Genomic DNA, 12,440 nt, shown 5'->3' on the forward strand with positions numbered 1-12,440 from the left:
AGCCACCTCTCAGCTATCTTGTCGCGGGTCAATAGACTCCGCCATCTTTGCTTGTAGGCTCACACGCCCCTTTTTAGGTTACGTACCATCACTGTTTGAGTAGGCCCCCCCCCCCCCTTTGTTTCCACACACACACACTCACACATGTACATATATCTATATACATATCCTTACCCCACTTTATTCATTTGACTTTAGGTATTAGACATATAATTGTATGATAGTGTTGATTTTGATAGTACTTGATTTGATCATTTATTGTTTTGATTTAATAAACTCTGTTATATTTTAAAGAGCAGTCGTCTGTGATTACTTGTGCATGTGTGTAATAATAACTGGATGTAGTGGCCTGTGCTCGAACTTAAACCTTCACTTTCACTCTGAATGTGTAATAGTACTCAGACTATTGACATTATGAGTGAACGCTAATTATGAGACTTAGTTTTATTGTTTGGTTATTGGTCCCTGTTCGCAGGGTGGTGCCCCGTTGTTATTAATAATCATTAATAATTGTTACTGACATTAATATTTCTATTGATGTCAAGAATTTAGTTTCTTAGATGCTGATAAACCAAACACGCTCCTCTATGTTCCCAACAATTCCTAGGACGATAAAGAGAGTGGCGCTTCAGAAGGAACTAGTTTACTGCTAGTGCTGCCAGCACAAATTCCATAAAGTATGTAGAAGCACATAAGGTGGGGCCTCTGTTGTTGTGAAGTTAGCTTTGTTCCCTTGAGTGCCATGCACGACACAAATCAAATTAATGTAGATTATCATGAATTTGCAGATACACACACACACCTACAAACACACACACACACAAACACAGTCTTTCTGCAGCAATCTGATAGAGGAAGATGTTTGCCTGTACAGGAAATTCAATCCAATAAAGATCAAATCCTTCCTGAGCTCCGATATGAAGCAAAGTTACAACCTCGGTCTGGAATGAATTTATTATGGTCTTTAATAAAAGCGGAGCCAACACACACACTCTGGCTTGAATATAAATATGAAATTCAGACCTAAATTAACAATCCACATCCCGAGGGCAGTTAATACAACCTCGTTAAAATAAGGGTGTATAAAAATTATAATGACAAATGACCAATAGGATTTTGGGATCAATGCACTTTAGTAAGTCGGATTATCAAATCAATGAGAGATGTAAAATAGGATTAAATGATCAATGAGGAAGACAGCTGAACCTCTTCAGGGTCTGATCGTCACAGTTCATTTGTCCATTGTGACAGTAATAGTTAAATGACCAGTGACTACTTATATAAAAACTGCGTTTAGTCAGTTAGAAGTGAGGCCAAATTTTGGCTCAGCATAGTTTCCAGTGCCAGATTATCTTTGCTGATGTAGAATTTGATGTTTTATTTTTTTCAATCAGTCACATTGACGCAAAATCAGCTCAGGTCACAAACAACATTCAGATTAGGCTGGTTTCAAGCCTTTGGACCAGATGAAATATTACTGGTGCCAAAAAAAGTGATTTTCTGTGGGTTTTCATGCGGATAAATACGAGTATTTGTTGAGAATATCGAGGTCATATGTTTAGGATTATATAAAAAGCTGAACAAACTAGAAGAGTCACTATTTTTTGGATGAATTTATTCTCTTTTTCTATTCATTAGTTCTCTATAGTGCTTTTCAACATTCATAAAAAAAAACAAGCTTTTTTTTTTTTTTCCCTATAGGTGCAGTATGACATAATAATGACGCTTTCCATTGAGATTTAGACTATACACACATACAACTTCATTCATTCTGCCCATTCAGGACCATTGCGCAATCAGCAGGTTATCACATACAGAACGACGGCTTCCCCTTGCCACGCACACACACTTTCAGTAAGCCGCGCCTTTCCCTCAGCATCCCACAATCCCCCTGTTTGGTCTCAGCAGGTCATGCGTGCCACTCCAAACTCCAGGCTGACAACCGCCGGCTCCTCTTTTGCCGACTCGCTGTTGTATGTCCCTTCCAGCTCTCCGTAGCTCTGCTTCCTGCTCTCGGTGCCGCTGCTGCCCTCCACTGTCCGCTCCGTGTCAGTGCTCTCTGTGGCCTCCTCGCCCACCTCCTCCTCCTCCTGCTGCTCGTCCTCCTCCTCCTGTCGCTGCACCTCTTTGTGGTTTATGGGCGCCCCGAGAATGAGGGAATCGGGACGCGGCGGGATGCTGTTGGAGTTGGAGCGCTGATCTGTGGTGGGCGGAGGAGGGTTAGAGGTCACAGTGGGGGTGACACCGAGCTGGTGGAGCCGCTGGAGAGACGACAAAGAGAAGGACGTTTTCATTCAGAAATGCAACATGTAAATGCAGTCATTTACTCTTCACCTTTTGACCGTCATGCTCTAACTAACATTATCAGTTTGAATATGAAACGTGTTTCAAGATTGATATTTATATTCTGATATGGTAGGATAGATTTTATGTGCATCCACTAAAAATATTTTTGGAAAGTAAAAGGATTTTCAGTAACTTATTTCATCTCATCTCAAGAGAACAACATTGATCATAACGAGATAATTACCCTGTTATCCCAAAGTTATGCTGGTCCACCATTTGTTTCCCCATTGTCACAAGAAAAACTATTTTGTTAACCACACAAGTAAAAAAACAAAACAAACATAATTGAAACTATGGCTTCTGAAGAAATGGGATTTCATTTATAAAAATAAAAAGACAACAGCATATATCCACACAGAATGAAACAAAATACACCGGCAACAAAGTGTTTCTTCAGTGCCCTAACTGTCTCATTATTATATTTTGACTCATTTGGTATCATTGATCTTGTTGTCATTTTAGTTTTTTGTGAAAGCTTTTGTCTAACTTGTCTTTAAGGATCCCCACGGGCACGAGACGGTGCATTTTAAGGGATTATTTCCAATTAAGAATTTCCAATTTCCAAATAGTCTCTTCATAGATAATGACGTGTGTAGGAACTCACATTCTCCAGTGCTTGCAATGTGCTCTCTGCCTTGCGGCTGTTCTCCCTCAGAGTTAGAACGGTTTTGAGGATAGACTGACGAGGGTGCATAGACCGATCAAACTGGTGGTACATGTTCCTCCAGAACCTTGGAAACAAAAAACATCCGTAAGATGCCAGGGTCAATTGAAGTATGGCTTTTTAAATATGTAACAATAGCGGGGGGGGGGGGGGGCTGTACTGACTTGAAATGGTAGGGCAGAGTGGAAGGCTCCAGCACGGGGTGTGTTTCAGAGTACGCAGTGCTGTAGAACGGATTCAGGTAGTTCTGTTTTTCACTCATTAGAAATGCCCACAGTGAGTGGGTCCGCTCTCTCAGCCTGAAACACAAAACAGCAGTTAGACAGACACACAACACATTTAAAGACAAAGAAGGTTTTCAAATTAATTGATCTACTCTCTCTCTTGCTTTCACAAGTAAAAACGTACTTTTAGCCACTATATAGCTGGTGTTTGATGACATACGTCTGGACTCCCATTCATTGTTTCGACCCAAGCTTTCCCATTCGTTATCATCCAACTCTCTCAACAATGCCCAACACTCATTTGAAACCATTGCTCTCAGCCACAGTTGAATCACAAATCTAAAAAGGGTCACTTTTCAACCTGGACCATCTTTTCCCCATGATTTTCTGTCGAAGTGACTGATGCGGACAAGGATTTTTGAAATTGGTCGAGTAATGAGGGAGAACGCTGCAGACGGCAGCCGCTAAACGGGCAGTAATGTTATCCTATTGGACATAACTGAGAGCGACCAGTTCAATGTGGATTGATGGTGTGTGTCTGTTGCATGTGTGGAAATCAATGTAGAATTTAGTGAGCACACAAACGCTATCCTGTATGTCGTTATCTGTGCAATAGAAGCAAGGCTGCACAGAGCCTTGGACTCACCGCAAGTCCTCTCTCTGTCTCTGATTGTTGCCAAGGAAGTTCCCATATTGACAGGAGTGGACGTGCTCATGAATCTGCAGCAGGAACCACTCGCTGAACTCAAATGCCTACAGAGGGGGAGGGGGGGGATCATTACATAAATACAATAAGCACACTGCATATATGACGCATAAGTCTGCGTAAATACAGCTCCCACACACCTGCGGAAACTGCTCCGTCAGCTGCCAGACACACTCCAGGAACTGAGTGAAGATGGGGGACACCTCCTTTGGATCCCCGTCCAACTGGTCACACCTAAGGTAAACAATTCAAACACAGTAATAGTCACATGATAACCATTAAAGAACTAAGTAGTATAAATAGTACATACGCTGGCTTATTTGATCCAGTTGAAGCCTCACCTGTCGGCATACTTGTGGCCAAAGGAGATCCAGTCTTTCTCTATCAGTACCTAGACGACAAGTGTGAGGATAGAGCACATTTGAAACAAGAGAGACACTAATTAGCAGAAAAGTCAGCTCATATTATTTCACTAGTGCCAAACTGTGTGTGCATATGTGTGTGTGTGTGTGTGTGTATGTGTGTGGTCGGTACCATGAAGCCCTTGACAGTGCGGTAGTAAGGGTCCATGAGCAGCGCCCCCAGTGAGCAGACCTGGGATGTTCTGTCCCATCCGTCTGAACAATGAACCAACACACTGGCTCCTTCCACTGTCACCGCCTGGGGTCAAAGGTGAAGACAGACAGCAGAGGATTATGGCATTAAAAAAAAATAAAAATAAAAGATAGTAAGCAGTCCTTGAGATAAACACTTCAATAAATACAATGTTAATGTGCAAAGAAATTCATATCTAGAGAATCTAAAATCAAGGAGCCAGGAAAGGGGAAATGTGCTACCTTGCTGAGAAAGATAGCTGCATCTATGACAGCCTTGATGTGCCGCAGCCAGCCGCAACTCTCCAGGCCAACCAGGTGGTCGCTCATGGAAAGAGACCGAGTCCCAATCACTGAGAAATACACACAGTCACTTCAGAAAAAAAAAAATCGACGACTTTGTTACCATTAAAGTGCCCCTTTATAATCTACGACAAATGCAAATGACATTTGTGTTTGTGCAGCAACATGTGTTAAACCTTCGAGCAATTTCTGCAGGCTGGTCCTCATTACGTGGATGTTCTCAATGCCAACGAACTGGAAGCGGATGTTGGAGTAGTTATCCTCGTTCTCGTAGCCTTTACCCGCTGCTCGATTAGCGAGCGCATTCAACTGCGGGACAGAGAGAGCACACATATGAAACTAAATCATTTCCAAATCATCTGCAACTCTGTTTTTCAAAATGTTTATGTAGCATTGAACCCAGTTCTACACACACAGCACATTTAAAGCATTTCAGAAGAAGGTTTCGGTTCGGCTGCTACCTTTGGCCTGGTATCCATGACGTAGACGAATCGGCTGTTGTGATTGGCCTTGCTGATGGCCTGCAGCATGCTCTCATCCTCTAAGCACCGCGCGCTGAAGCCAGAGAGAGGCTGACTGCATCGACACACTGCCGCCTGTCAGGGTGAAAAGAGTACGCTGATCAGAACAACAATTAAAAAGTACTGCTGCTAAATTATCAACTAAAACTGGAGCTTAGTAGCTGAAAAGATGTTGGTGTAGTTGCGACTGGTGATGAGTCTGTGTGCGTCGTGAAAAGTCGATTCTCTTTTGCTTATTCACCGCCTCAGAGACCAAGGCAGTGCACACTCGAGGCAAAATTGTTTTCGTCTTAAAAATATTAAAATCCCCTCCACTGGTGTAGAAAAGAAAAGAACAGAGTGAACTGATTTAATTATTTTTTAAATCTCATTTTACCTTTTATAATGTGTCTCTGTTGCACTTTTAATGTTTTAAGTGCTTTGAATTGTCTTGCTGCTGAAATGTGCTGTATAAATAAACTTGGCTTGCATTTGACATTATGCCCGTTACTACCTCCCCATGAAACTCACCTACAAGTTAACAACTACACCTCCCATGAGTCTGCCAAAGCCAAAACAAAAACTAAATATTTATTAAATCTTTATCAAACTGAAAAAAAAAAAAAAAAAAAAAAGAGTTCAAATTGACTTTCTTAGTTTGGATTATGGACAGAAAACAGCAGCATCGTCTTTCAGCTTTGCAATCCTAAATAGATCAATGATAACAACGAAGCTGTTTTGTGTTTTTGCTACAGAGTGCATAGTTTGTTTGCCAATTCAGGTATGGGCACGTTAGAAAGAATGCGGATAGTAGGTCTGCTCTCTACTCAGACTTGTTTTACTAGTTTTTATTTTCACATTCTCTCTACAAACCAAATAAAAGAAAATGTATGAAACAACTGGAAAATGGTACTCATACAGTACCTTCTTTTCCTGGTAGAAGTATGTGAGTACAGGAAAGCGTCCTTTGCTTCTGAACTTGGAACTCCCCACAATGATGGGCTTACTGGCTGTGATGGGAACATACAGGTCCCGCGGATATGTCTCACACACCTGGAAAACCAACACACGCACACATCACATGCTGCCAGACGTCTCCTGATTTGTGAGCATCAGAATTAGTATTGCTCTGAACCGTGAAACATGGTAACTAAAATCATTAGTCGATCGTTTTAGTAGTAAAAAAACGAATTATTGTACTCTAAAAACGAATCTGTGCGTAAACATGTTGTGTTAAATGTTAACAGTAATGGGACACATGCGCCCTCTGCTGGACATGTATGCATAATGTTTTCATAATGTGTCGTACTGTCTACCACCACTCCCTTTATAGCCAGGTTATTTCAACTTCGAGGTGCCTTGCCTAATGTTTGAGCAGGCAAGCCTAGAAAATGTACACAAAGCACAATAAAGTATTACCAAGTGCCAATTTTTATTTATTGATTTGTTCCTCTCTGTAATCATGTCACGTCAACAAACTGTCCAAGCCGGTCGTCTTTGTTGCAGGTCGTGTTTATGGCACACAGAGCCGTGCCAAGGTTCAACAGGAAGTCGAGCTTAAACTGGCCAGAGTGCATGCTGACTATCATTTGGGAGCTTTTTTTTTTTTCTGTGCTTAAGCACATTTTACATAAAACTCTTAACAACACATACCATGAAACTGTAGAGACTATGTGCGTGTTCCTCTTTTTCTCAGCACACAAAAGAATCATTTATCACTGCAGCATCAGAGGCAACAAAAAAAAGCACCAGGAATTGCCAAAATATTCTCCCCTTGAGGATTTGTCTCCAACGGTTGTATTTTAATTTGGCGCTTCAGATGAAGAACGCTTACGGTTTACAAGATACAGCTTACTATCTACCTTGTAGTCTCTGTTGACGTTCGTGAGCTGCCATTGGTCGCAGGGGACGCCCATCCTCTCAAACTCCGCCCCGAGGTCGATGATTTGCCACCCTTCCTCTCTCTGTTGGTCGTTCTGTTTGGGGTTGTAGGAGAACGCGTAGAGCTCCTCGTAGGATACTGCACGAAGGAGAAAGGGAACCAGAGAAGGAGCCTTAACGAAACGCGGACGGAGAAACAGCACAGATCTTCCACAGACGAGCTGAAAAACCCACCAGGCCGAAGGAGACGCAGCAGCGAGCTGTAAATGTCGTGGCAATCTCTCTCCCTCTGCACCACGAAATGAACCAGCCTGAAGTTGCGACACTGGATGACCAGAGGACAGCCTGTGGCGGTCAGGGAGAGCTTCTCCACAGACGCTATATGGTGGTGCAAAATCTGCAGGGGGGGGGGGGGGGGGAGCAAAGGGGCAAAAGAGAGGGACAGTTCATGATCTTCAGTGAATGGCTTTAAATTCTTAGTATGCAAAGGTGCTGTTTTGCCTGTACTGTGTAGAGTAGGAACTATGGCGCCTTGTAATGTTGTCAGTAGTCCGTATGTCCCTGGATTTCTGCAGGCTGGTTCCTCCTTACTCATTATCAGCGTATAAACCACCACATTCAAAAGACATGAAGAGATGGTCAACATTATTTTCTGCACCTTCAGTAATGTCCTGTACACTAAAAACGTGTGTCAAGATTAACTATACACGCTTACCCACAAGTAACCTCAAACAACATGACTTACAAAGCAAAGCCAGAGTATGAACGTTTAACTATTTAATATACTATACATCCTGGCACTTGTTCACCTGCTGCACACCTGCATCTGTCATTAGGACTAATGAAGAGCATCCGACACCCATGTTCAAATCATTGTAAAAAAGAGCTTTTGTTAAATGGGCCTTCATGCCTGCTGTAGCATTTGAAGCTCCTAATAAAGATCCCTAAAGTAAATAAGAATGAGGAATAAACATGGTTCGCAACGTTGAAAGATGCGCGAGGATTTCAGGAACAGGCACTTTGAACAGAGCAAAGTTGCAAAAAGCTTGCAGTTTGCTGCACATTACCACATAATCATAAATGATTTGAATGCCATGACGTACATCACCATGTTCTATGGGGGCGTTGGCATCAGCATTGGTAACGACCAGTGAAACACACGCACTGTTTAATATCGTATAAAGGACAATAACATTCTAACTCTCTCTCTCTCGCTGACCAACAGACTCATTCTGAATTGCCTCCACGACTACAGACACATACAGTACGCTGGCACATGTTTACAGGCAACCTACACGCAACCATAGCACCAAAGAAACACAGTGTACAGTAGGAGACGACGCTCCACACGATACCACCGACAGAGCGGAAAAGAAAACGTTCCCTTTTCTCAGCATACAAAGCAGGAAGGATGGTGGGGAGGAGGTCGCGGCCCAGGATCCGCTTCACATTTCTTCCGTTGCCATTGTAACAGTAAAAAAAGGTGACTGTCAACCAATCAGGATGACTGTTGCACCCAGATAGCAATAACCCAGTTCTCACGGTGCGGTAACAGTAATAATTCTCTATCAGATGGAGGAAGAAAACCGGATACCTTGCTACTTTATAATGAGGCGTTTCAACCTCTACCCAATTTCCTCTTACCACACACAAGCTTGCAAATGATCTCCTTTTGCCCAACACACACACCACCACCACCACCGCACACACACAATCCGCCCGGGTTGCAGACTTCTTTGTGGCGGTCACGTGCATGTCTCTTTAAAACTGGCTGCACATTCAGAGCCAAAGATTTGTGACGGCAGCAGCAGCGATGATTTGGCAAGAAGCTCCTGGCAACATTACGTTGCCAGGTCCTTCCAGTGTGTGAGTGCAAATATTGTACAGTATAGACTAAATGTTAATAAATAGGCTAAACGCTAAAAAAGTGGGGCGCATGGAGTAGTAGCCATGAGACACTGTTTCCACTGTAGACATCCTCCCAGTCTCCCTGCACTAGTGTGGCATACAACACTCCGCATGGTTGGCCTTACTGTAATAACCAAAAGGTGCATTGTGTAAGCAGCCTCCACCGAAACCACTCACCCAGATCTCCTGAGCGGCAGACGTGGAGTTGTTTGAGCTGCTCTCCACAAAGATGAGATGTGTTGCTGTGAGGTACAGCGTGCCATTGGTGAATTTGTTGCTGAAGCGATCCAACAGTCGCACCTGCTCCACCTGCAAAGACACACACACACACACACACAAAGCAGTAATAACAACATTAATGAGCAGTTCATGGTTCTTAAACATCTTCAGCTGGGTGGGTATACTGAAAAGAAGGAAGGTAGGGTCTTGCTAACAGAAAATGGCTGTAAGTGGCGCTTGGCACCGGCTCCAGCTGGCACACTACCTAATCCTGACCACCTGGGCCCAACTTTCAACTGCCAGTCCCATTATAGAGTCACAAATGATTTCTGGACCGTGGAAGAAAGTCTAATTATGGTTTTGACTGAACATTTGTGACGAATGTGATGTCAATGTGCACGAACCATCTGGGTCCTAATTTTCTGTTTGACCAATTGCTGGCACCTCCACTCAAACGCAACTATTGCACTTCTCTATTTTCTCCTTTCCCAGTTATTGAAAAAGTATTCTCAAATGCTGCAGGTGTGTAGCCTTGCAGTGAGCCCAACTCATCCACGCACATAAACAAGCAACGTGTACTCAAGTCACACTTTTCCACTGGCCGTGAAGAAAAAAAAAAAAAAGAAGAAGTAAGCCGATTGTTACTAGCGACCTTTGCCCTGTGTCTAAAAGGCTAGTTTGACAGTTAGCAGCGACTGCAGCAAACAGTCCAAATCCATGATTCAGCACATTAGCAGTTCTCTGGTTGACTCAGACATCCTCTCCTTTGTTTCTGCTTTCCGGTCGTTCTCAGATAGGCTATCTCTGTCTCCCAGCATCCAACGGGACTCAGCTTTTGCATAGGCAAGCTACTCAGCACATAGAAGTCAGGAGTGTGTGTGTGTGTGTGAGTGAAAAACAGTGAGTTAGTTGCTTAAGAGAGTTGTTAATGTTTAATATCTGTTGTCAACTAATCATGCAATCTCAGCTACGCCTCAAAGTACTTTGAATATTCACCAAATAGCTTGGAAATTGCATACTTTTTTTCTCAAGTGACAACATATGTTTGCTTTCCTCCGCTGTCTTATTCAAGCAAACAACCAAGGCGATTTGAGACAATAGGGCCACACCCAGTCTGCTGGCAATCACACCCACCTGATCCCAACACATGACTAATAAGGTCCCTGATTCTACAGGACATGATGTGTGACTATCCTGGAGTCTCCAAAATCAGGTGACACAGCTTCCTTTCAACATGCACACCCTTCACATGATTACACACGTATGTATGTGTGAATATTTTAGGTGTGGGCCTAAAGCATGTCCCAAACTGGGAGCTATAGCAGCTTATGTTTGTTCTGTTTTACGTGTGTGTGTGTGTGTGTGTGTGTGTGTGTGTGAGAGAGAGACATAAAGGGGCTTCCACTTGCAGGTCACTTGTGCGACCCTGTCTTGCAGAATAACAACAAATGGACCTCGAACAATCAATCACTGTCTGAAGTATCCACCCCACAGACATCAGCAGCCACTTTGTATCGTTTATAGTGATGCTCTGCAAGGCTTGTCTGGTCTTCAGTAAGGGATTCCACAGTTTGGCAAAGCCCCAATCCTTGGTAGTTTTGTTTAAGTATGTTTAGGATAACTGTCCAGATCATAAAAAGTGAAACTATATTTACAAACACTATCAGACATACAGGTACGCAGGCTATTGTGTACCTGATGGGTCCATCAATATGTCGTCATGCTTGAAGTTTGGTTTCTCCTCGTGGTGTTTTTTCACATTGCTTGGCAGTGTAACTTTAACTCAATCAATGAAAAGGGCTTGCAAGTAGTAGCTATTTGCAGTACAGGAAAAAAAAACAACAACACCACACAGCTCATTGATGCTCGTCACGTCTGACACTGCTATCTGCTGGCGACACTGACTGCTCCTCATCGTGCCATCACATCCACACACATTCACACGCGAGCATTAGCTTTGATATCTAGTGCAAGTAATCGCACTAGAGAAAGCCCAACTAAGACGGGCCGAGCAGCTGACTGTTTCATATCCATTTGCGATTAGCTGGAACTGTTAGCTACCTTTGGCGTTCGGATGTGCTCCATTTCACCGAGTCGGAACAGCCGTCAGCGACCGCAGAGCTTCACACGACGACGTACGGCGATGAAGTTATCATTGATAACTCGTTGGCTCAATTTGCTGCACAAATTGCCGGCACTTTTGTCGGAGGCATACGTTGTGTGTTTATTGTCAATTATTTCTACTCCTCCATCCGCGTAAAGATCCTGGCAATAACGTCAGCACTTCACGTTGCGTACTTTTCAAAGTAAAAGCACGACTTCGTGTTGGTTTGTAACAACGTGGATCACGAATGTATCCCACTCTGTAAGATGTGTATGTTTAAGTTTGTTTTGCCGCAAGCACAACTTTACCATTTAGGAAAGTGCGCCATGCATGCAAATACACTGGAATAATAATCGTATTCAAAATAGACTTTTGTACTCATGCAGATGTAATCTTAAAGCCCCCAATTATTTCAGTTTATATTGTACCGGCAGTGGCCCACTTTGCAAACTTTGTAGTCTTTGATAAGATAAAACCATAATTTCACTCATGAGTTAATAACAAATGGCAGGGTAGAAAAAACAACAGTTGTCATGAGGGAATGCAGTTAGCAAGTATTACACAACAACACACAAACGTGTTTGCAATTAGTACAAGGGATGGTGCAAACAGGAAAGAAAATAAATGGTATGACAAATTTGCTTAATGTATTTCACGATATATAAGCAGTATAACTATAGCTAATATAGTTTATATCCGGTGTAAAACACAACTGAGTGAGTTAGAAAAGACTAACGTTAAAACCAATAGAAGAACAGAAAGCTTTCTCAAATAAAATGGACCGTGTTTATAATACAGAAAATGACAAGTGAAATACTACAAAAAAGATATGGCGTGTCAGAGGGAAACAGTATTGTGCAGATAGGGTTTGAACATTATTTTACAAATACTTGGGTGTTACCTGACCTGTCTATCATACTCTTTTAACAGGTCTCAAAAGGCGTGTTTTATTTTGAAAAGCAAGGTCGGGTTTTTGTAAAGGGGTTGGACGT

The 12,440-nt window shown here is 42.7% G+C and overlaps 1 protein-coding gene across 3 annotated transcripts; it reads right to left on the reverse strand.

The window, feature by feature from the left end:
• Window positions 1-1,594: 1,594 nt before the first annotated feature.
• On the reverse strand, window positions 1,595-11,612 carry mtmr6 (myotubularin related protein 6). Of its 3 annotated transcripts, XM_076080267.1 has the most exons (15): window positions 11,406-11,612; window positions 9,303-9,434; window positions 7,452-7,614; window positions 7,199-7,356; window positions 6,261-6,389; window positions 5,298-5,432; window positions 5,013-5,145; window positions 4,777-4,886; window positions 4,475-4,600; window positions 4,282-4,331; window positions 4,081-4,174; window positions 3,881-3,987; window positions 3,175-3,309; window positions 2,951-3,077; window positions 1,595-2,261 (listed from the first exon to the last, which is right to left on the reverse strand). In XM_076080267.1, the coding sequence occupies exons 1-15, from the start codon at window positions 11,427-11,429 to the stop codon at window positions 1,902-1,904; spliced, it is 1,983 nt and encodes a 660-aa protein (XP_075936382.1). In that variant the 5' UTR covers window positions 11,430-11,612; the 3' UTR covers window positions 1,595-1,901. The 3 variants fall into 3 exon arrangements, with proteins under 3 accessions (XP_075936382.1, XP_075936383.1, XP_075936381.1); XM_076080268.1 differs by lacking the exon at window positions 11,406-11,612 and having other exon boundaries at window positions 7,725-9,429; XM_076080266.1 differs by lacking the exon at window positions 11,406-11,612 and having other exon boundaries at window positions 7,452-9,429.
• Window positions 11,613-12,440: the final 828 nt, after the last annotated feature.

The sequence above is a fragment of the Anarhichas minor genome, unplaced genomic scaffold (assembly GCF_050575085.1).
Source record: "Anarhichas minor isolate MPS153535 unplaced genomic scaffold, ASM5057508v1 ptg000074l, whole genome shotgun sequence".
NCBI lineage: Eukaryota > Metazoa > Chordata > Actinopteri > Perciformes > Anarhichadidae > Anarhichas > Anarhichas minor.

Excerpts from the sequence above, each read along its gene's own strand:
- mtmr6 (XM_076080266.1), bottom strand. The coding sequence starts at position 7,863 with ATGTTGACCATCTCTTCATGTCTTTTGAATGTGGTGGTTTATACGCTG. Across the intron at positions 4,332-4,474 it reads GCACTGTCAAGGGCTTCATG|GTACTGATAGAGAAAGACTG; the intron begins GTACCGACCACA and ends CTTGTCGTCTAG. Across the intron at positions 3,310-3,880 it reads AGACAGAGAGAGGACTTGCG|GCTGAGAGAGCGGACCCACT; the intron begins GTGAGTCCAAGG and ends TTTGTGTTTCAG.